The 25,521-nt window shown below is 37.6% G+C and overlaps 1 protein-coding gene across 1 annotated transcript in view; it reads left to right on the top strand.

Annotated features, from left to right (window-relative positions):
• Positions 1-25,521, top strand: part of Map3k15 (mitogen-activated protein kinase kinase kinase 15) — a 152,111-nt gene that overhangs the window by 101,946 nt on the left and 24,644 nt on the right. The window contains exons 13-19 of the mRNA XM_051140967.1: positions 1,185-1,234; positions 4,344-4,439; positions 11,870-11,957; positions 13,932-14,065; positions 17,244-17,371; positions 20,485-20,615; positions 20,830-20,935. Of these exons, the coding sequence (XP_050996924.1) occupies positions 1,185-1,234; positions 4,344-4,439; positions 11,870-11,957; positions 13,932-14,065; positions 17,244-17,371; positions 20,485-20,615; positions 20,830-20,935 (733 nt within the window). The remainder of the gene's footprint in view (positions 1-1,184; positions 1,235-4,343; positions 4,440-11,869; positions 11,958-13,931; positions 14,066-17,243; positions 17,372-20,484; positions 20,616-20,829; positions 20,936-25,521) is intronic.

The raw sequence follows: 25,521 nt of genomic DNA, 5'->3' as shown, positions 1-25,521 counted from the left end.
GCAGTCAGGGTGCACACTTTTAAATCCAGCACTTAGGAAGCAGAGATCTGCCTCTGGTCAGGCAGATCTCTGTGAGTTTGAGAAACCTTGTCTCAAAAAACTTTTAAAAATTTATTTTCTACAATTATATGTTGGTCATTTGTTTTTCAAATATATATATATATACATATATATATATACATACATACATACATACTTTGGCTTTTCTGAAACTGTGTTTTAGACATTCCTTCTAAGGCTTAACTTTATGCAAAGTTTAAGACCAAGGAATGGTAGTAGAGGGAAGGGACAGCTGTCTTAGAAAGTTGAAACGTGGTATATAGTGAAACCCGTTAGTTTTCTTGCCATGGTATTAAAAACAACCCCCAATTTCAACATTTTAACATTGTAAATCTTTGTGTATTCCTCATGCCATATCTAGGCTAGTAGGAGACATCATAACATCTTGAAGTAGCTAGGTAAAAAGAAAATAGAAGATTACTGTAGATAGACATTTCGGTGGTTTTGTTGGATTTTATAAAAGGGAAATAATATTTTTTCATGAGAAGATATTTTTCATTTACTTTTTTGGAGTCAGGCTCTCACCATATAGCCCTGGGTAGGCTGCAATTTACCATATAGACCAGACCAGTCTTGGATTGTGGTGGCAATCTTTTGCCTCCTAAGTGCCAGGATTATAGACTTGGGCCCCTGTGCTCAGCATTCATAGAGGTTTTCCTCACACCTCATTGGTTAGGACTGTTGTATGGCCTCATCTAACTGCAACGGGCACTGAGCTTTGGGTTAGCTATGTGCCAAGGGAGACAATGAAATGAAGATAAGTGAGTTTTGTCAGTGTTACTTCTCTAAATAGTTTTATAACTAAAATGAGCTGTTCCTAAGCCTATTTCAGAGTTTGCCTATTCGGTTGACAGAAGATGAAAGACTACTCACTGTGTGTTTTTGTGTGTGTAGTGGATCTATCTCAAGCTATGTATTTCAAATTTATATTGTTTGCTCTAAACAAATCAGAGACATGAATTTTCATACCTCATAAAAATTTTGTGTATCCCAAGTTTTGCAAAGTATATTGCTCTAACCCCTAATCACTATTGAAAACAAACTAGAAGAAATAATTATAGGCTGAAACCAGAAATGATACTTTGCTGAGAAAAATCAAGCTCTTCTGTCTTTTATACTTGCAGAAACAAATCCATGAATGGAATTTTACAGCCTCTTCTATTAAGGGAATAAGGTAAGAACATGAGAGAAATGTAACTGCTGTCTGTCTTAAAACAAATAATGGAGGTATTTAATGTGCCTTGGTGTTTCCACTCATTTAGAAGATGCTCTTATTTTTAACAGAACCTAGCACTATTTTCTTTATCATTGCCTCATATGAGGTTCATAGTGTACTGCTACTGAGGATCCCTTGACTTCTAATATGGTAACTTTTCTTAGCCAGTAGAAAAGTATTGTATATCAAGCTTTAAAGAGAATTTCCATCTGTTGACTAAACAATATCTTTTTAGAGCCAAAAGGTTCAACTGCTCACTCCTTCCCTATCCCCTGCCACCAGGGCTGAAGTCAGGGATTACTTGCATCTAATACTTGAGTAGGGCCTTCTGGTCAGAGCCCTGGAGGCAGGGGTACTATCAATAGGAACACAGAAGATAAGAAGCATACCACTTGCTTTGGGGATCAGGAATGGTGAGATTTCATGGCTTGCCCCAAGCCAGGCAAACATACCTCACTTGCCCTAGTCAACTTGCCAGGATGTCCAAAGGTAGGAGTTGCTGTGAAGTAGATATCAGATCTCTCTTTTTTATGTGGCATTGTAAAAAAAAAAATCACTCAGCCTCTGTATGATTCTGCTTTTTCTGTTTTAGTCAAATCAGGGCTTGGGCTGTAGTTTTCTCTCCTTTCTCTAAATATAAGATATGTAACTCAAAAACCACTGAATGAATCCCTTATTACCTTCACACCCAGCATGAGCATGTCCTGAACACATCAGTGTTTAAATAGGAATAATGGAGTACTTGCATAATATTGCCTCAAAACCAGGAGATAATACAAAACACATTTTCAAGACTATCAGTAGGGAGTTGTTAGATAGGGCAGTGACTAGACTTCAGGACTGCCATAACATAAGAGGCAGGCTTTGGTTGCTATGGTAGTTATTTTTTGTAGATTTCTTTTTCAAAATTGGCTCACACATAACCTAACTTAAATTTGTTTTGAATCACCCTGAACTGTTGCTGTTTTAATACGTCATCTTTGTGTCATCTATAACATTAAAAAATAGTTTAAGAAAAATTTGATCTATTGGGAGGCTACAACAGGAAAATCATGAGTTGGAGTCTAGCCCAACCTACATAGCAAGCTCAGCACCACCCTGTGCCATACAACAGTACCTAGTCTCAAAACAGACAAAAAAAAAAAACAAAAACAAAAACAAAAAACAAAAAACAAACCACCAAGTTCTGGAGCAAGAGAAATGGCCAGCAAGGGGCCAGATAAAGTGGCTGAAGAGCTAATTATATAGATGATAAACTAGCATCTATACTGCTACCTGGCAGAGTAAGGGCCATTACATATTGACTCGATGTGAGTGAACTAACTCTCTCTCTCTCTCTCTCTCTCTCTCTCTCTCTCTCTCTCTCTCTCTCTCTCTCTCCTCTCTCTCTCCTCTCCTCTCCCTCTCTTCCTCCCTCCCTCTCTCTGTCTCCCTCTCCCTCCCTCCCTCCCTCTCTCTCTCTCTCCCTCTCCCTCCCTCCCTCTCTCCTCTCCCTCCCTCTTCCCCCTCCTCTTCCGCCCACCCTCTCCCCCCTGTCTTTTGTGTTTTGGTTTTTGGTTTTTTCAAGACAGGGTTTCTCTGTGTAGCCTTGGCTGTCCTAGAACTCACTCTGTACACCAGGCTGGCCTCGAACTCAGAGATCTGCCAGTCTCTACCTCCCAAAGGCTGGGATTTAAGGCTGCACCCCCACCACCCCCACAACCCCCTTTCTAACAGTGAAATCTATAAGTAGATAAGATATGATGACTTTCATTTACTGGATGTGTTTAAGCAAACCAAGTATTTCTTTTTTTTTTTTTTTTTATGGGTTTTCAATCCATTGCTTAGTATTTTCTTTTCTTTTTTTTTTTTGCATTTTTTTTATTAATTTATTCTTGTTACATCTCAATGTTTATCCCATCCCTTGTATCCTCCCATTCCTCCCCCCCCCCCATTTTCCCATTATTTCCCCTCCCCTATGACTGTTCCTAAGGGGGATTACGTCCCCCTATATATTCTCATAGGGTATCAAGTCTCTTCTTGGCTACTTGCTGTCCTTCCTCTGAGTGCCACCAGGTCTCCCCCTCCAGGGGACATGGTCAAATGTGAGGCACCAGAGTACGTGAGAAAGTCGTATCACACTCTCCACTCAACTGTGGAGAATATTCTGACCATTGGCTAGATCTGGGAAGCTCAGGTCCATATATTGGGTAGAAATAGACTAGAAAACATTTAAAGGTCTTTTTCAAGTTTACATTGCTTGACCGTGAATGTCCTGATACTTTCCAAGCGTTTGAAATTCCTTTGAGACTATAATAATTATTTCATAAATACCCTTACCTGTCTATTTTTACTGGATTATAAATTCATAGAAGACAGAGATCATATTTTCTACCTTCTTCTATTGCCTGTATTTCCTTTGCCCTAGGTATAGAGGAATCTCTTGATGCATGTTAAAGTCAATTGATAAATACGTTTGTAGTATAAATGGCTCTAAATTTAAATTCCATAGAGTATGAAAGGACAAACTATGAGAGTATTCACTAAAAGATTAATGAAGCATTGGGGCTAGAGAGATGCCTCAGTGGTCAAGAACAATAAATGCTCTTGTAGATGACCTGCGTTCAAGTCCCAGCACCCATGTTGGGTGGATCACAATCACCTGTAACTCTAGCTCCAAAGGATATCATAGCCTCTTCTGGTTTCCGCAGAACCTGCGCACACAAGCACAAACATATATACATAATTTAAAAATAAAAACACTTTAAAATAATAATTAATAAAATCAGGAATTTAGAAAGTGGAAGAAAATCTAAGCTAGAAATTTTTTCAGTGTTCTTTAAAAATTAATGTTGGCATCGTAATATATGTGTATAGGCATGCTCTTTCTTGTTTGTTTGTTTGCTTGCTTGCTTTTTCTAGACAAGCTTTCTCTGTGTAATATCAGTGTTCTGGAACTTGCTCTGTAGACCAGGCTGGCCTTAAATTCAGGGATCCACCTATCTCTGCCTCCCAGTGCTGTGATTAAAGGTGTGTGCCACCACACCTGGCTTTATATAAAACATTCTTATGTTTTGAAATTTTACAGCTTATCCAAGTTTGATGAACGGTGCTGTTTTCTTTATGTCCATGATAATTCTGATGACTTTCAAATCTATTTTTCCACTGAAGACCAGTGTAAGAGGTGAGTTACAGCTAATTTAGGTATGTGTAATGTATTTATGACTGATGGTGATCTTAAAGGATCGTTCTTACGAAAAATATTAACTGTATTATCTTGAAATTTTAATTCATAGAAAATTGTTTTATAGCATTGAGATAGAAGCCACATACCTTGCAACCATCTAAAGTGTATAAGCTGGGGCTGGAGAGATGGCTCAGCAGTTAAGGGCACTAACTGCTCTTCCAGAGGACTCGGGTTCAAATCCGAATACCCACATGGCAGCTCACAAGTGTCTATAACTCTTAAGTTCTGACATTCTCATGTAGACATACATTCATGCAAACCACCAATGCACATAAAGGTAAATAAAAATTTAAAAATAATAAAATAAAAATAATCAGCTGGGTACGGTAGTGCACACCTGTAATCCCAGCACTTGGGATAGGCAGGCAGATCTCTATGAGTTCAAGGCTAGCCTAGTCTACAAAGCAAGTCCAGGACAGCCAAGGCTACACAAAGAAACTCTAGCTCAAAACACCAGTAGTAATAAAAGTATATAAGCTAATGATTTTAATGTAGCTCCAGACTTTTGAAACCATCACAATATAATTTGAAAATATTTTCATTCTTCCTAATGGAAACCCAGTAGCCATTAATATATACTTACCATTTTCTCATCATCATCCTCTATAACCTCAGCCCTACACAACTAGTAACCTACTTTCTATATATTTGTCCATTTTGGACATTGTGTGTACACGTTGTGACATAATATGTGACATTTTGTGCATGGCTTCTTTGTAGCAGCCAGTTTTCAAGAGTCTTCCAAGGCAAATCATGTTATCAATACTTTGCTGCTGCTTATGGGGTGCTGAGAAGCAATATTGCCTTGTATAATTAATGGTACATTTTATTTTTCTGCTTATCAGTTGCTAGTCATCTGGGATGCTTTTAGCTTTTGAATTATTAAGAATTTTGCTTCTGTGTACATCTATATGAAAGTTTTGTTAAGTATACAAAGTTTGTAGATTTTTGGCATCAAAATACTGCACTTTAGGGTAATTCTTTTCTTTACATTCCCATTAGCAGTATATGAAGGTTTCATTTTTTTACCTACTTCTCTCTAATTATCTATTTTTTTAGCTCTAACTATTATAGTATTTGAATTGCATTGTATATTTGATTTGCATTTTCCTATTGACAAATGATTCTAGACATCTTTTCATATATTTATAGAACACTTTTTTGTAGCCTCTTTAAAGAAATATATGTTCAACTCCTTTGCCCAACTAAAAAATTGTACATTTTATTTAGAAAAAATGTTTAAAGCTATAGGAAAGTCTCAAAAAAGTAAGACTTTCCATGAATGCTTTACCCGGAATTCCTCTTTTGCTACAGTCATTTTACATCATTTGTTTCTCTAAAATGACGCAGGTTTGTCTTCTCCAAACTAGGGAAGTGTAAACCATAAAAATAATGCTGCATTGCCTCTAAATAATCCAGTATATTTCCTAAAAACAAGAAATCTTCACTTTTATGCTTATTATAGTTACATAATTAGGAATTAAGATGGACATGGGATTATAGTACAAAATTTTACTTATTTTCATCCAAATGTCTTTTGTAGCAAAATAAGGTATTTTACCTTTGGTTCACAGTCCGGTCTAGGATCATGTGCTGCATTTAGTTGCCATCTCTGTATTATAGTCTCCTCTCATCTTGAAGACTTAATACTTTTAAAAGGCACAGGCATTATCTGTTATTTAGTGCCTTAATTTGGGTTTGTTTGCTGTTTCCTCATTATTATATATATGTTATGTATTTGGGGTAGGAATAGCACAAAATGATACTATATATTGCTTAGTGCCTTGTATTAGATGATACTCAATATCTCTGTTATTCCTGGTAATCTTAACTTGGATCTCCTAGTGAAAGTGATGTTTGTTCACTTTTAGTTGAACTATTTGTCTTTTTATTATGGGTTACTTATATATTCTCCATACAATTTGCTTAGACTTTCTCCCTTTCTGTGAGTTGTCTTTTCATGTCACTGATAAGTATCACAACACAATTTTTTTAAAGATTTATTTATTTTATTTTTGTATACAGTGTTCTGCCTGCACACCAGAAGAGGGCACCAGACCCCATTATAAATGGTTGTGAGCCACCATGTGGTTGCTAGGAATTGAACTCAGGACCTTTGGAAAAGCATCCAGTGCTCTTAACAACTGAACCATCTCTCCAGCCCCCACAAACTTTTTAATTATGAGAGTTATCCATTTTTCTTTCTTTTTTTTTACCCCCCCCCCCTTTATTTATTTAATCTTTTTATAGCCTGATCCCGGCCCCCTTCCTCCTCTCCTCCCAGTCCCGCTCTCATGTCCCCTCCCCTCTCCCTCCTCTCCTTTTTTCTTAAAGAAGGTGAGGCCTCCAAGGGGTGCCAACCCACCCTGGCACCTCAAGTAACAGCAGGGCTAAGTGCATCCTCTCCTACTGGGGCCTGACAAAGCAGCCCAGCTAGAGGAACGGGCTCCAGTGGCAGGCAAGAGAGTTGGAGACAGCCCCTACTCCCATTGGTTTTGTTCATTTGCTTGCTTGCTTGTTTGTGTGTTTATATTTAAAGTTTGAGGGACTGGAGATGGTTCAGCAGTTAAGAGTACTTGGGGAGAACCCATAACAGGCATCTCACAATCACCTGTAATTCTAGATCTAGGGGATCCAATGCCTCTCTTTTGGCCTCTATGATCACTGCAACACACACATGGTATGTGTATGGATTAGCAGGCATGCACACACATGTACACACACATCCTAAAAACTTACTTAAATTTAAAATACTTTACCTGGTTCTTACTTTTTCCTTAATAACTTATTGTTGGATTATGGGGTCCCAGGGTGCTCACGTTGAGGTTAGAAGACAACTTGCTAGAATGGGATTTCTTCTTCCACCATGTGGATCCTAGGGATAAGACTTGGGTCTTCAAGTCTGGCAGCAAGTGACCTTACCTGCTGAGTTATGTCACTATCCCTTTAATTAATTTTTAAATATACTACAAAATAGTAATGTGGTAATATAACTTTATAATGTGTTGTATATACTAATATATTAATATAGCATATATAATATATCATATAAATTTATACTAATATAACTTTAAGATAGGAATATACCTTTGTACTTTTGTGTGGTATTTGATTGTTCAACACCATTTGTTGAAAAGAATATTCTTTTCTCCATCAAATAGTTGTGGCATTCTTAGAAAATGAGTTGGCCCTAAATTTAGGAGCTTACTTTTGGTCTTTTGTTCCACTGATCTGCATAGCTATTTGCAAGTACACATTATTGCTGTAGCTTTCAGGAAGTTGTAAAATCATGAAATATGAGTCTTTCAATTTTGTGCTTATTCTTTAAAATTATTTTGATTATTGTTGGTGCTTGCTTTTCCTTGTTAACTTTGGGGTCTGCTTCTGGATTATTAGGGGGGAAAGGTGGCTAGAGGTTTGATGGGAAGTCTGTTGAAAATATTAACTCAGAGAACATCACCATATTATGAGTATTGTTTAACCTGTAAACATGGCATGCATTTCTATTCATTTGTGTTTTATTAAATTTCTTTCATCAGTGATTCATAATTTCAGTACATAAATTTTGTACTTCTTATGCCTGAATGTTTTTTGAGACTATTGTAAATGAAGTTTTTCTTTATTTCAAAATGTGCTTAACCTTGTATATTGGTTTTATAATCTTGATGAACTTATTCATTTGAATGGTTTTGAAATTTTTGCTTTATTGTTTTTTTGTATATGTATGTATTGTCAGACTATATGTGTGAAGACCACATGTGGCAGGAGCCCATAGAAGCTTGAAATGGGCATCAAATTTCCTGGAACTAGAGTTACAGGTTGTTGTGAGCCATCCACCCTATGTGGGTACTGGGAACTAAACATCAGTCCTTGGCAAGAGTAATCGTGATGAATGCTAATATTTTTAATTGAATTCTTCAGGGTTTTCTGTCAAAATCGTGTAGTCTAGGGACATGATGTATCTTCTTCCTTTCAGACATAGATGGCTGTATAGTTTTCTTGCTTAAATATCTTGACTCTTCACCTTCAGTACAGTGTGGAATAGGCATGGCAAGAAGAGACATCCTACTTTTGGCCCTGATCTTAAGAAAAAAGAAACCAGTGTTTCCTCTTTAAGTATGATTTTAGCAGCCAGTTTTTTCATGGTCAGCCTTTATTAAGTTTAAGAGATTCCTTTTACTCCTAGTTTGAGTACCTATATTGTATAATTTTAGGAGACTTTATCTCACTGTATCTCAATCATTATCATAGTATATTTAGATATCCAAGTAAATAGCATAGTGAAGAACATATTGAGTCACAGTCCTCAGTTTACAGTAAGAAAATTCTGCCAGTTATTGGGCAGAACACTGTTTTATTACAAAGTCTAGGTCATTACTCAACGACTTTGTATCACACAGTTTAATAAATTTTAGTTGGGGTGTGCTATACATACAGTTAAAGTGTATAAATTTCAGTTAAATGTGCAGTTAGATACTTTTATACTTATACCTATACCAGTATACCTGACATAAATCTATACACATGTAGCTATCTTCCATATCAGCACTCCAGAAGATGCCTTGTGTCCCACCCTAATCATTAAACCCCCTCTAGTGACAATTACTTTGCTTTCTATCACCATAGTTAATTGTATCCATTCTTCTCCTTCAAATAAATAAATTGTTTTTAGTCCCCACCCACCCAGTTCCTTAAAGTAATAGCCATGTCATTTTTATCCCTTTTACTCTTTGAAGTGTTCCATTGCATGAACATGCAACAGCTTATCTGTTTTCCTACTAATGAACATTTGGGTCATTTTCCTTTGGTGCTTGATAAATAAAACCTCTATGAATAATCTTATACATTCCCTTTGGTGAGCACAAACATCAATTTCTGTTGAGTACACACCTAGAAGTAGAATATTCTATCACAAAGGAGATTTATATTCAGCTTTGGCTAGTGGCTTTCCAAAGTGGTCTCGAGAATTTATATTCCCACTAGCAACATATAAGAGGTCTTGTTGCTTTATATGCTTGGCAACAGTTAATATTATCTTCTAAATTTTACTTTAGTGAATGAATGCATATCATGCATCTCCTTAAGAAGTTTATTAGGTATCCCAGCATTCAAATACTAGAAAAAATAATAGTAGAATGCATTAAGGGAAAAAAAGAACATTGTAATATTCAAATGTACATGATTCTTCCTTAACATCTTAACAGAGAAATATGGATAAGCGTGTCTACTAAGTCAAGATGATTATGTATGTAAGAAAAAAGCAATTACACAGGACTGGGAATGGGACCTATGTAGCTCAGCATTTGTGATAAAGTTAAATGAGTAATCACTGATTTTCTTTTTTTTTTTTTTTTTTTTTTTTTTTTTTAGTTTTTTTTTTATCTTTTTTTTTTATTAATTTATTCTTGTTACATCTCAATGTTTATCCCATCCCTTGTATCCTCCCATTCCTCCCCCCCCCATTAATCACTGATTTTAGGCTTCATATTTGTCAAGAGAATAACATGGGCACTTCATGCATTTCCTCATTATCTTCCCTTATATAAGACTTTTTGCCTCACTGAGAACTGGATTTCCCATAGCTTGAGAGAAGAAAGTCCCACTATCCTTAGCACTGATTACTTCTGGATACTGGTCTTAAGGCCAGAGTTAAAGAGTAATGCAGGGACATGTTTGAAAAGGTGTACTAGTGGAATGGTTAACAAATCAGTCCTAGGGAAAACAGTAAAGGACAAGAATAAAAGGCTTATAGGGACATGATAAAAGTATTCACATTTTTTTGAGACAGGTTCACACTATGTTGTCCTGGATGTCCTAGAACTTATGTGAACTAGGCTGGCATCCAACTCACAGAGATGCAGTTGACTCTGCCTCTCAAGTACTGGGATTAAAGGCATAAGCCACTGCCCCTGGCCAAGTAGTTATATTTCTAATGGGTGATATGTAGAAAAATAATCATGCTTTAATTTTTTTATTTTTAACTGATAGACAAAATTACATGTATCTATAGAATGCCACATTGTGTGTGTGTATATATATATATATATATATGCATATAGTGTGTAATGTTCAAATCAGAGCAAATAGTTAACCTTTACAATTTTCATTTCTATATTGAAAATGTTAAAAAGTGTCTCCTAATAGTTTTGGGAATTATAGTATATTGAAGTATGGTGATGTACTTCTATAATCCCAACACTTAGGAGGTCGAGATAAAAGGATTGCACAAGTTTTAGGCATAGTGAGGCTCAAGCATGCCTGGCTACAAGTGAGAGACTGTTTCAAGAAACTATCAAATAAATAACACTTGAAATACAGTATATTATTGTTATTGATAGTCACTCCACTATACACAAAGCACCAATAGTTCCTTTTTCCTAGCTAGATATAGCTCAGTACCTGTTGATCATCTTTTTCTCTTTTTTGTGATTAATTTATTCTTATTTTATGTGCATTGGTGTTTTTCCTGCATGTATGTCTGTGTAAGGGTGTCAGATCTTCTGGAACTGGAGTCAGTTCAGTTGTAAGCCACCATGTGGGTACTGGGAATTGAACCTATGTCCTCTGGAAGAGCAGCCAGTGCTACTAACCACTTAGCCATTTCTCCAGCCCCTGATCATCTTTTTCTACCCCTCCCTTTCCTATCCCCTATCCCCAGCCTTTAGTAATCACCACTCTATTCTGACCTGAACTAAGTCTGTCAAAGAAACATCTGCACTCCCAAGTTTATTGCAGCACTTAATACCCAAAAGAAAAAAGAAAAAGAGAGAGAGAGAAAAGAAAAGAACAGTCATAAGGGAGGGGAGTAAGGGGAAAATGGGAGGGAGGGAAGAATGGGAGGATACAAGGGATGGGATAACCATTGAGATGTAACAAGAATAAATTAATTAAAATTAAAAAAAAAAAGAAACAAGTACTTCAGAGGAGACGATCAGTGGGGGAAAAAAAAAGAAAAGAAAAGAAAACCATCTGAGCATTCACAAATGATATATGAATAAAGAAAATGTGGTACCTATACAGAAATATAATGTAAGTAACCTTAAGTCTGTGAGTGGAACCCACAAAAAAAGAAGTCTTTAGAGTTTAGTAGAAGAGAAACTGTTCTTGTCGAGTCCTACCTATATGCTGCATTTAAGAGAAGTTCTTTGGTATCAAATGACCAACTAGTCAAAAGAGATAATTGCATGGAGAGGACTTAGGTATCACATATGTTTTAGAACTAAATTAAGGTAATCACAAAGTACCATGTCAAATAAAAAGTGGGATGATTGTTTCATGACTTACTTATTAATACAATAAACTTAAGTTAAACATAAGGGGCAAGAGTGATGTTGATGGGTAGTATCCTGTGGCATTTGCTGTTCTAGATTTTGCTCTTTGGTCAAAGAAATGCTAAACAATGGAGTGGGAAGTACACTGGAATTGGAGGGAGAGGCTGATGGAGACACGTTAGAGGTAAGTCACAGAAGATTCAGAACTAGGAAAACATCCTTTAATAATACCTTTGGTGCTTGAAGAAAATGTCCCAATTTTCATGTGAAATCCTCTACTGAGTATAGTTAAAGAAACTTTTGAACCAACCAGATATCACTGTCTATGGGTCTCGGAGATTAAGTTTAAAGTATCTTCATAGAAGAATCTTATAATCATGGGATCCTGTTAATCACAATGTTTAAGAAAAAAATGGCCATGGGTTACATTAAAATGTTCCTTTGTGCCTAACTATACAAAGTGCATTTTTCTGAGTTAATAGTACTTATGAGACTCCAGGAGAAATAGTTGACAAGCTGGAAACAGAATTTTGCCTAAATGGACTTTAGTTATATCTGCTTACACATGGTATATTAAATATACCAAAGTTTAAATCACTTTAAAGAAAGTGACATTATCATAAGCTCATTTGGACAGCACAGTTGTAGTCTACAATGACTATACCATTTATGTGTGCTTAAGTGTTGCAGTCATTCATATTTGGCACTAATTCAAGTTCTTCCAATAATTACAATTTAATGGACTTTTATTATATTTTTGAAGTTAGACTGAAATTAATTTCTTAAGGGTTTCTTCAGAAAGTTTCATAAGGGTTCATTTTAGTAATTGGGTCAGTTGTAAGAATTATTATCTTACAATCAAAGTATGTTATAGAAGCAGACTGGTTACATTTAAAGGAACAGATGTGAAAAAGAGAAAGCTATGAAATAAGTCTGTGGAGTGGGCTTGTTTCTAGTTCTGTCAGACAGTAGAGATCCTAAAGTTATCTATATGAACGTTAATCTATATGAGCATCTATAGGTATATAGGAAGGAATATAAACATTATTCAATGTATTGCTCTGAGTATTGTAGAAACAGTGGGGTTTCTAGAAATACCACAAGGTATTGCTCTGGGGTAAATAGAAACAGTGGGAGCATGCCAACCCCCAGAAATATTCATTGCTTTCTCTCTGTTTTACATAAGAGTTACTCAAACGACTGTTGCTTTTGTTTTAATCATTAACAAGAATAAACTTGAATGTAGCTGCATGCAGTAGTTTATTATTGTCATTTTCAAATTACTGTGTATATGCATGCTTTGTATGAGCACATGTGTAGAGGACAAAGGATAACTTTGTGGAATTCTTTCTATGGGTTTAGAGGGTTGAACTCAGGTCACCAGGCTTGCATGGTAAGCACCATTACCCACTGAGCCATTTTACTGGCCGTGTTTTTGCTTTTTAAAGACAGGTTTTCCTCTGTAGTCCAGGCTAATCCCAAGCTCTGATGAACTTTCTTTCTGCTTAGCCTCCCGAGTGGTGGAATAAGAGGCATATGCTGCCATATCCAACAGGTCTGCAACAGATTTTGATGATAAGACTGGTGAAACAGATTAGCAATCCTAATTGTAAAATGTACTTGCAACATGTGTTAGATCTATGTGAATAAAAGGGGGACCTCCCTACATGCGTATATTCTATATCAAGATACTATTAACTTTTAATTCTTTCCTGGGCTATTGAAAGAGGTTTGCTTCCTGATAAGTTGATAAGAGATCATACAGGAAGATATTTATTCGTGGTACTTAACATGCTTAGAAAGTTTTAAGTTGCAGCATTAAAATGGTGAAAAGTCCCCAAAAGGTGAGCCAGGTAATTTACAGGTGAGTATTTCTTTTCTCACTTTCCTGAATTCCATTTCATTAAGTCTACAAACACATGAACAAATGGAACAAATGGGAATAATTGTTTAATGAAAAGTGTGTAACCTAAGAATCATGATTTTGCTTGGCACTCAAATAATGCTTTATAGTTTTGAAAACTTGTTAGATAACGTTTGATAAATTGTATCTCCTCTCTCTCTCTCTCTCTCTCTCTCTCTCTCTCTCTCTCTCTCTCTCTCTCTCTCTCTCTCTCTCTCTCTCTCTCTCTCTCTCCTGTTGTTTTACTTTGTTTAGTATGAGTATGACCATGATGTGAATGGGGAAAGAATTGTCTTGGGGAAAGGCTCCTATGGGATTGTGTATGCTGGCCGAGATCTCAGTAATCAAGTACGAATAGCTATCAAAGAAATCCCAGAGAGAGATATCAGGCAAGTTGGGACTGCCTTCAATATTCTACATTTGCTATCTCAATCCTCTATTTCCCAAGTCTACTACTGATGGTGCAAAGATATAATGATTTAATCTGTGTCAGTAGAATAATGTGGCTACCTTTGTTGTTAAAGTTTGTAATACTCTTGCCTGGTGTGGTGACACACACCTTTAATCCCAGCACTCCACTCGGGAGGCAGAGGCAAGCAGATCACTGTGAGTTCGAGGCCAGCCTGGTCTACAAAGCGAGTCCAGGACAGTCAAGGCTACACAGAGAAACTCTGTCTCAAAAACAAAAAAAAAAAACAACAAAAAATGTTTGTAATACTCTTATTAAAGGGTGATCTGCTTTTGTTTTCTGCATATTATGATTACATTGAGAAATGTAACTGAGAAACTTTTTTCTCTTTGTTTTTCAGTGCTGGGGATAGAACTCAGGTCCTCGAGCATGATAGGCAAGCACTCTTCCACTGAGCTACATCTCCAGCCTTGACTGAGTGCTTTTAAATTTACACTGTAACAATTGAAAATGGCTATGATTTGTCTGGATATGTCATTACAGAACTTCAATGCATTTTAAAAAACAGTTTCACAGCTGAGCGTGGTGGCGCACGCCTTTAATCCCAGCACTCAGGAGGCAAAGGCAGGCGGATCTCTGAGTTCGAGGCCAGCCTGGCCTACAGAGCAAGTCCAGGACAGCCAAGTCTACACAGAGAAATCCTGTCTCAGAAAACCAAAAAAAAAAAAAACAAAAAAAAAAAACAAAAAAACCTCAAATTTGTCAGGCGTGGTGGTGCACACCTTTAATCCCAGCACTTGGGAGGCAGAGGCAGGCGGATCTCTGTGTTCAGGACCAGCCTGATCTACAAAGTGACTCCAGGCCAGCCAAGACTACACAGAGAAACCCTGTTTCGGGGGGAAAAAGTTTCACAATACAAATTTTGTGAATAACTGTGCCCTTCAACCTTACCCATAGATTAGGGGCTGTTTCTGTCATCAGTATTACAACTTACTCAGCCATTTTATTATTACGTTTATTTTTTAATTTTTCATATGGTAGATTTTTGGTCATATTCTTTCTCCTCCCCCCCAAGTCCTCCCAGGTCTTCCCCACCTCCCTACCCACCCAACTTCGTGTTCTTAAGTTCACATCATTTTAAATGCCTACTCCATCTAAATCTAAACAGAAGCACAGCAATGCTTACTGTTGAGAAGCTATACATGTAATCATGATTCCAATAGAAAGAATCATCCATGGACTACAGACACAGCCCCCATAATTTCAGCGTTGCATCCAGCACTGGATGCTAATGGATATGTGCACACATCCCTCCGTCTAGGTGACCTCTGTCTAAGGCTGTGTTACATGGGATTTCTAGCAACTGTATGACCATCCCTTCATTCACTGATTTGTCCGTTTTCAGTGAGATAATATAGTATGTGAATGATAATGAAGACCTGAAACAAACCAATCTTATCTCTTCATATCATCAATATGGAAACCAAGCTTGAAGGAGATTAATGGACTCCCAAAAGGATATACAGAAACATGATGAGAATTCCAGTCTCTCAACCAATATTCTCCTTTATCCATGCAATAGATAAGCTGTTACAGTTGCATAAATCTGGGGCTATTCCTGGCATGTACCCCTATTGGTAGTACTAGTTGTTCCAGCTTTTCCTTGCCCATAGAAGTTCCTGGGATTTTTGAGCCAGAACAGGTCTAAAAGACCATTTTGTCCAACTTGTAAAAGTTTTAGGCCCAGTTTAGGGTGACTGGTCATGTTTTCCATCCATGAATCTGGGCTGGTACTAGAGAGTAAAAGGTGACTGAGATACTGTCCTGATTCTAGGGCACTGCTTTGGTAGAAAATGGTAACAAAAGGGTACAAACAATGTCTATAGAAAACAGAGGGAAACTGACTTTTCCTGGATGAGCTGTGGAAAGTTTGAGAGAACAAATCATCTTCAAGCTGGTTTTGTTGAGGAATAACGTAGGACATACCTTGGTAGAAAATGAGGCCTATAAGGAGAAAACAGCTGTTAAGAAATAAAAGTAAATTGAGAAAACAACCAATTTCTGTAGTAGGGTATGGGCTAGTGAAGGTCTCATGAGGCAAAAATGTTAAAAGATACCATCTGCCGGGCATGGTGGCACATGCCTTTAATCCTAGAACTAGGAGGCAGAGGCTGACAGATCGCTGTGAGGCCAGCTTAGTCTACAAAGCAAGTCCAGGGCAACCAAGATAACACAGAGAAACCCTGTCTGAAAAAAAACTAAAAAAGGGATCATCTGACCTGATTTTGAAGGTTCTTAGTGTCACCTTAAACAATATGGTCTTTATGTAGAGTCTATGAAGAAAAGTGGTAAAGTGAAATTTATATTTCATAAAGAGGTAGAGGGGATGAACTTGAAAGTCTAGAGGCTGGGACTGGGCAACTCATTAGTTCTGGGTTGAGCCTGTCGAATAGGACTAGAAGTCAATTTAAGACAAAAGTTTCCATACTACCACCTTCCATGGGAGGAGGAGAAGGACTGTTGGAAAAGGGGAAATGTTGTTGGAGAATCTATGCCCAAGCAATAGTGATGGTAGAAGTAGTAGTCATTAATTGAGTGATTACCACATAACAGACATTGTCGATGCCTGAGAAACTAGGGTCACTCTGGTCCTCTGGAAGCCAGCCCCCATGGCTGTGTTGTTACAGATTGAATATTTCTTATCTGAAATTCTTATAACAAGAAGCAAGAAGTGTTTGAGATAAGAATTTTTCCAGATTTTAGAATGTTTGTGTATTCATAATGAGGTATGTGTAGGGTATGTGACCCAAATCAAAAAGAAAATTCTTGTACACATAGCCTGAAGGTAATTTTAGTTAATACTTCATTGTGTCTGCATTTTGACAATGACCCATCACACAGTGTCAGGTGTGGCACTTTCTACTAGTGTCATGTTAATACTCAAAATGTTTTCGATAATACAGCTTTTTGGATTAGGGGATACTAAGCCTGTATCCCATGTTTTACAGATGGGAAGTTGAATATTCTCATGTAATCTGAGGAAGAGATTCCAGAAGGGATGGTTAGCAGTAGGGTGGATACTGTTGAAGGATCATAAGGGTCTAGATAGAGCCCTGCATTTTGGCAGGTGATACAGGCTTTTGTTTTTCCTACAATAGGTACTCTCAGCCTCTGCATGAAGAAATAGCCCTGCACAAGTATCTCAAGCATCGCAACATTGTCCAGTACCTGGGCTCTGTTTCAGAGAATGGCTATATTAAAATATTTATGGAGCAGGTGCCTGGAGGTAAGGAGTTGCTCTTTTTTGATCTCCACATACTGAAAATCATTCATGAGAATACAATCTGGACATCATTGATTGCCTCACCATTTAATGAAAGACAGACCTTTTAGATATTAAAAAATTGGTTTCTCAGAAGAGTTGTATACACCTTTGCAAACGTCAGATAAACAGTTCATTTCTGGCTTGTTATTTAGCCTAAAATACTGTCTACTGAATGATAACATTGGAGACCAAGAAGCGAAGAAATCAAAATCTCTGGCCTTGAGTTCTGAACTTCTCAGTCTAGGACTTTAGCTGTAATTTGGAAAGGATGGAAAAGGGACACTGCAACTTTTTATAATTTTACACACATATAATGTATTATTATCTTACTCATCCCATGTTACCCTCTGTTGTCTCTTTCCCACTCTTACTGACCCCCTTCTTCTCAACTAGTCCCTTTCTTTCACATATTTTTTGTGGCCCACTGGGCTCAGTTAGGGTTGCTTATGTGAGGATGGTTAACGTTTGTTTTCGTTTTAATTGGAGCATGGCTATCAGTGTCTACACCACTGAAAATATCAACCTCCACAACTATTAACTGCTAATATCTCCACTGGTCTTGGCCTGTCCATGATAGACTATTGAAGGACCCAATTATGTATAGCTCATATGCAGGGTAACTTAAGTTATTATGTTTTTATAATTGCAATGGCCATGTCATATCCAAATGACATTGTTTCTTCACATTCCTCACCATTTTCTGGCTCTTATATTAGTTCCATTTCCTCTATGTAATGTTCTCTTGTCCTTGGAGAAGAGTGATAGAGGTGTCCCATTTAGGACTTGGCACTCAACAATCATTTATTCTCGGTACATTGACCAGTTATGAGTCTGCATTAACCACTGCCCACTACCAAAAGACTTCACTGACCAAGTCTGGATGCAGCACTAGTTTGTAGGTATAAACACAAATATTTAAAAGGCAGTTTGACGTGTCTAATAGCTAAACAACAATAATAGATTCTCCTCTAGGGCCTGTGATAATCCCCAGTCATAGGCTTTTGAGCAGATTTATAATACTAGGCATGTATTCCCTCTTTGGGAATAGAATTAAAATCCAAAAGAAAATAATTGGCTGCCCCTCCCCCATAACCATAATGCCACTGTTGCCTCAGTGGCATCTTGGTAGCCTGATCAATATTGAAATATGTAGGGTTTAACCACTGTGCATACCATTCTCTACCAGCATGCATAGCACTTTACAAACCTATGAAAAGTAGCCAGCAAAGAGGAAGTTCCCTGGTCAGTTCCAACTTGATTTCCCTTTATGTCTTGTAATGTTGTGTCTTTAGCAATAGTTCTACTAACTAGTTGTAGGGTGCAACCAAGAGCAATGGCAATAGCCTGCATTGTTTTGAAAGCTTCTGGGGCTTTGCTGGTCAGCACTGGGATTTTCATTTTTAAACCTATGGCATGGGCTGGAGTGATGATTTAGTAGTAGTAGCACTTACTACTTCCAGTACCCACATAATGGCTCACCACTGACTATAACTCCAGTTTCATCTGCAATCTCTTTGATGCACATGGTGCACATACACAAATTCAGGCAAACGCACATACACATAAAATAAAATTAATCTAGAAAAATTTATGGCTTCTCGAAGAAGCATTACCCACCTATGCAGGATACTTCCCTTCAAATGTTATATTTATATAAAATAATGGGTTTCTTCTTTTTTTTTTTTTTTTTTTGGTTTGTTTTTTGAGACAGGGTTTCTCTATGTAGCCCTGACTGCCCTGGCCTCGCTTTGTAGACCAAGCTGGCCTCGAACTCACAGAAATCAACCTGCCTCTGCCTCCCAAGTGCTGGGATTAAAGGCATGCACCACCACCGCCCAGCAATTTGTTTTGTTTTTTAAGATAGGGTTTCTCTATGTAGCCCTGGCTGTCCTAGAACTTACTCTTTAGACTAGGCGGCCTGGAACTTAGAGATTCACCTACTTCTACCTCACTAGTGCTGAGATTAAAAGCATGCACCATTACTGCCTGGTTTATATGACTTTTTAATGCATCTTTAGTTTCGATAAACTCACCATTCCTACCTTTCCTCCATCTTCCCATGCCCACCCCTTTCTCTTAAATTAGGGTTTTCCTTTTCTCTTGATTTTTTTTCTATGTAGCCTTGGCTGTCTTGGACTTTGTCCTGAGTGCTGGGATTAAAGGTGTGTGCTTGACTGAGGCAACTCTTATAAAGGAAAACATTTAATTTGGGACTGGCTTAGTTTCAGAGGTTTACTCTATTAGCATGGCTGGAAACGTGGCCATGTGCAGGCAGATATGGTTCTACATCTTGATCCTTAGGCAGTAGGAAAGTGTCCCACTAGGCACAGCTTGAGCATATATAAGAACTCAAAGCCTCCCTCCACAGTGACATACTTCCTCCAGTATGGCCACACCTACTCCAACAAGGCCATACCTCCTAATAGTGCCACTCTCTCTGGTCCTAATGAAGGCCAGTTACATTCAAAACTACCATACCCTTTAACCCTTTTTATACCTGGCATCCCTGACACTTTCATATCATTCAGGCACAGTTTCTTTTAAAGCGATGTTGCAAAATAACAAAATACTAAATAGTAGTTCTTTATGTATCAAGTCCCTACATGTAGGCAATAGAGTCTTGGAAATAAGAATTCTTTGGATCTAGAACTAGTAGTTTTGAGTAGATCTAGCCATTAAGGCTATGGAATCTTAGTTTTCTGGTTAAATAAACACACTGTAAAATTGGAGTGATAATTACCATAACACTTGAAGTAAACATCATTGGAATATTAAGTAGGCCTAACTCAGCCAATCATTGAGTGGGTTAAATGAGATGATATACATGTAATAGCTTCTGAAAAAGTGCCTGTCGGTGAGCAAGAGCTGGGTAAATAAGCGTACATTGAAAAAATAATGACTCCCATAACATTTTAATTGAACAGCCATCATCATTATCTGAATACCAATAGTAGGTTAGAAACATAACTTTTTAGTTTACTTCTTTGACCCTTTACAAATGAATCTTTGTCATCCTGGTGAGTTTTTGTTTTTGTTTTGTTTTGTTGGTTTTGTTTTGCTGTTTCACTTTCTAGGAAGCCTTTCAGCTCTCTTGCGATCCAAATGGGGACCAATGAGGGAACCCACTATCAAGTTTTATACCAAGCAGATCCTGGAAGGCCTGAAGTATCTCCATGAAAACCAGATAGTCCACAGGGACATAAAGGTACGGAAGTCTCTAAGACATTAAGGTGGTATTTTTCTAATATGTCACTATAGTATGCGTGAATAGTCTGCTCACAGAGGGAAATAGCTTAGCAAGACAGCCCCACCTCATGTCAGGTCCAGTCTTTGTAAAGAGTTTAACAAAGCCCCACACTATAGGGTACAAGTTTGCTTAAATTTTCCTATACACACTCAGTGCTGTTCTTTTTCTAAAGGGTGATAATGTTCTGGTGAACACCTATAGTGGAGTGGTAAAAATCTCTGATTTTGGAACCTCTAAACGCCTCGCAGGAATTAACCCATGCACCGAGACCTTTGCAGGTAAGCAGAGCAAAGCTGGTTATGTTGTGCCATCTTGGATCTCAGCTTTCTTCTGAATCTATGATCATCTAAGAACTACTTATTGGCTACCTTCTCAGCACAGAATATCATTTTGATTTTTTTCTAAATTTATTTAATATTTTTCATAGAATATAATTTGATCATACTCTTTAGGCTCCTTAACTCCTCCAAGATCCTTCCCACCTCCCTACCCACCCAACTTGGTATGTTCTCTCTTGCTCCCCTCTCTTTCTCTTTCCCCATCCCCTCTCTCTTTTTCTTTTTATTTCTTTATGTATATGAGGGCTCTATCTTCATGTACATCTGTAGGCCAGAAGAGAGCATCAGATCACATCATAGATGGTCACGAGCCACCATGTGGTTGCTGGAAATTGAACTCAGGACCTCTGGAAGAGCAGACAGAGCTCTTAACCATCAATAAGCCATCTCTCCAGCCCCAAATAAAACAATCTTAAAAGAAAAGCAATAAGACAAAAAATGCTAAAGCAAAGCAAAAAGTGTGCAAAAAACATGGAGTCTGTTTCATGTTAGCAATTACTCTTGGGCATGGGGCCTACTTGCCCTGGACTGTAGATGATACACCAAGTGAAAAACTAAGATACTCCCTTTCCCAACAGGTATCTATTACAAATAGCTTCTTAGTTAGGGGCAGAACTTTATGTCTTCTTCTCAATGTTGGGACTTTTGTCTATTTTGAACTTGTGCAGGTCTTGGGCATATTGTCACAGTCTCTGTGAGTTCATATGTGTATCAGTCCTGTTGTATCTGGAAGACACTGTTTCCTTGGAGTCATCTACCACTTCTGGCTATTAAAATTTTTTCTGTCTCCTCTTCTGCATAGATCCCTGAGCCTTGAGGGAGGGTTTTGATAAAGATATCTCATTTAGGACTCAGTGCTCCGAAGTTATGTTAATTCCCATCTTCTACAAGAAGAATCTTCTCTGATGAGGGTTGAGTGAAACATTTATCTAAGGATATAGCAGTTTATAATTAGGAGTCATTTTATTTCTGTCCTTTAGCACAGTGGTTCTCAACCTTCTTTAATATAATTCCTCATGTTGTAGTGACCCCCAACCATAAAATTAATTTCATTTCTACTTCATAACTGTAATTTTACTATTGTTATGACTTGCAATGTAATCTGACATTTAGGATATCTGATGTGTGACAAGGGGTCAAGACCCACAGATTTGCTTTAGCAAAATAATAGTGTAGTAGGTTTTACCTCTAGGCCCATGAACTATCTAGTCTTTCAGGTTCTTGGCCACTTTAGCAGTGTTGGATACAGGTTCCATCTTATGGAATGGGCCTTAAATCCAATTGAAAAAGATGTTGGTTACTCCCATAACATTTGTGCTACTATCATACCAATATATCTTACAGAGTTGGTCACTGCCATAGGTGGAATGGTTTATAGTTGGATTATACTGATGCTTGCTTTTCTACTCTGCTACTATTGAAAGTACTTCCCAGCATCATGAACACTTAATCAGTAGGGCTAAAACTTCTAGTTGGACACCAGGTCCATTTCTTCATGTTCAGTGTAAAGTAAGTTATGTTTTCAGCAATAGGGACTTCCATCAGGTTATAGAGTGTAACCATGAAGAGTAACTAATAACCTTGATAATACTAGTGGTGTTTAGAAGTTCTATGGGAACCCTCCACTTAGTGATTCAACAAGATGTAACTCATTCCTAGCAGTGAAGATTTTACTTGGTAGTATAAAATGTCTAGTTGGGGCATTGTCTCTCCCCTTATGATGACTCCATTTAACTACCTTCATATATAGGTATGTTTTAGGAAGCTTCTAGAGTAGCAATTTTCCATATGGTATTTCAAAAGCTGTTAATAATCCAGCCCCAAAGTACTTCCTTTACTCTCTCCTCCCATCCCCCTCCCATTTAATCCTCCGTATTCTAGTTCCCCTTTTATATATTTTTATAACACTATACTCCATTTCCCCTTCATTGGAAGATCCTGTCTTCCCCATAGTCCCTTACTAGTACCTAACCTCTGTGGTTTTCAGATTGAAACACACATATCTAAAACTTTAAAGCTTATATCCACAAATAAGAGAAACATATTTGTCTTTGGGTTCTGAGTTACCTCACTTGGAATGATTGTTTCGAGCTCTATCCATTTTTATTTTTAATGCAGATAAAGTATTGTCCTTGACTTTAAAGTAAAGTATTTTAATATTTTTATGGTGATGCTATCTGTGACACCAATATTACCCTACTTTCTTTTTGGCCTCTTACAAGTTGGGTAGACAAAGAATTCTGCTGAGATATCCTAAGAGTTCTTACTCAATAAAAGGGCAGTATGCCTTTACAGTTGGTAGCACGGCAGTCAAAATCATGGGTAATCCTGTGTAACGTATTGGGTCATTTTATTTGTGTATCATAAAGATAGCTCTTTTTTAAGCATCCTTTTTTGGTGATGTGTTTGTTTGTTTGTTTGTTTGTTTGTTTTCCGAGACAGTGTTTCTCTGTGTGTAGTCTTAGCTGTCCTGGACTCACTTTGTAGACCAGGCTGGCCTCAAATTCACAAGCAGTCCGCCTGCCTCTGCCTCTCTGAGTGCTTGGATTACAGCCATGCACCACCATGCCTGGGGCAGATAGCTCTTTTTAAAATTTTGTTTATTTTTATTTTATGTACATTGGTGTTTTGCCTGCATGTGTAAGGGAGTTAGATGCCCTCAAACAGGAGTTACGGACAGTTGTGAGCTGCCATGTGGGTGCTGGGAATTGAACCTGGGTCCTCTGGAAGAGTGGTTAAGTGCTCTTAACTGCCGAGCCATCACTCCAGCCCCATAAAGATAACTCTTTACCATAGTGAATTCTACCTCTTTGCATTTTGATATGGCTATGTTCCCAACAGAAGCTAATTCTTCTAGGGAAATATTTTATGTCAGTTTGAAGAACTGCATTTTCTTGTCTGTCTGATGGTGATGAAACACTCTGAATATTGACAGGGACTAGATTCAAAGGTGATATAAATTACCAGCTGGTTTTCCATTTACTAAACCAATAGGTATAAGGACTCTCCCAAGCTACCTGTAGCTTTTTGAAATTCCTACTTAAAAGCAACTATAGCTAAAACTTTGATCCTTGGGGAAAAGTGCTGGTTTTTAATAAGATTGTGGTCCCCTAAGGAGGAACATGACAATAGCAAAGAGTATGCTTGATAGAACTGTGAAACAGCTCTCATAACCTTATAGTTCTGAAATAAGATACAGATGGCAGGTTCTGTCCTTGAAATAGCCAAAGATGTAGAATGAACAAATTTACCCTTATTTGTAGTAAATAATGTCCCAGTTTTAGAGGACATTTTCTTCACTAAGAGAATTGTTATTTATTAGACACTGGGCACCCAAAGTGGAAACATGCTCCCCATCAAAGGAAAAGTGAATCTATAAAACAATGACTTTTTAATTATAAGGCCAGGAGAGGTACATGTGTCTTTGGGGGGGGGGAGGCGGTTCAAGACAGGGTTTCTCTGTGTAGCCTTAGCCGTCCTGGACTCTGTAGAACTCACAGGGGTTCGCCCGCCTCTGCCTCCCAAGTTCTGGGATTAAAGGTGTGCACCACCACGCCTGACAGTTCATGTGTCTTAAAATGGGACAAGGTTATATCAGGATTCCATTAGTGTTTCTACATAAAGAATATGTTGAATCTTTATTTATGGTGTCTGATATAAATATAAATATGCCCATATCTTATATATGAATATGTATATAAGGCTGCCCCCCTTTTCTCTCAGCATTTTATGACTTTAATTGTAAATGACTTATATCTTCCTCTTTGGAAGCCACAAATTAGCTTAGCTATATGAAGCAAGAGGGGCTCTGATATGACAAGGAATTATTTCAAAATCATAAAATACCAACAATTTATTTCATAATTAGCATCTCTAAGGAGAAAAAATCACATGGAAAACACATATATAATTCATTATTGCATATCACATTTCCCAAGTAATTGGCTTAAGGAGGCTTGAATTTTGCATTGCAAAATAATGCAGGGGTGTTTAGGGAATAATAAGGAGGGATCTCATTTTGGTGAGGAAATTCTTCTGCATGTAATTACTCTTTACAAAACAGAACACTTCTGTAAAGCAGTCTCAGCTGGCTGGTACAGAACTCTGGCTATAGTAGATAATGGTGGAACTTTTCTTCATAGATGCTCTGAGATTGTCCGAACCTTGTTAGGAGAAACAATAATTTCAGGCAATTGCATGTCCTGGATCCCTCCCTTTCTATGTTCCTATGATGAAGGGCTTTTGTTATGGGTATGATAAACTAATTACAAAAATAAAGCCCAATTTCAAACAGTACTGGCACTGGAATCAGGACCTTGTGCATTGCCATGCTGGTGCTTTATTATGGAATCACACATCAAGCCTTCTTGTCCTTGTTGTGGTAGGTTTAACACTTCATGGAGATACAACCTATGTGTTGTTACAGTACCCATTTAAAATGCATGATCAGTGGTTTCTGGTAAATGTACACAGTTCCATTTTTTAATATTTCTGCTTCCCCTATAAAATCCCTGTACCCCTTTGTA

This window comes from Acomys russatus, chromosome X (genome assembly GCF_903995435.1).
Source record: "Acomys russatus chromosome X, mAcoRus1.1, whole genome shotgun sequence".
NCBI classification, from domain to species: Eukaryota; Metazoa; Chordata; class Mammalia; order Rodentia; family Muridae; genus Acomys; species Acomys russatus.
The sequence above is the reverse complement of the archived record's forward strand: the minus strand, read 5'-3'. Positions and strand labels throughout refer to the sequence as shown.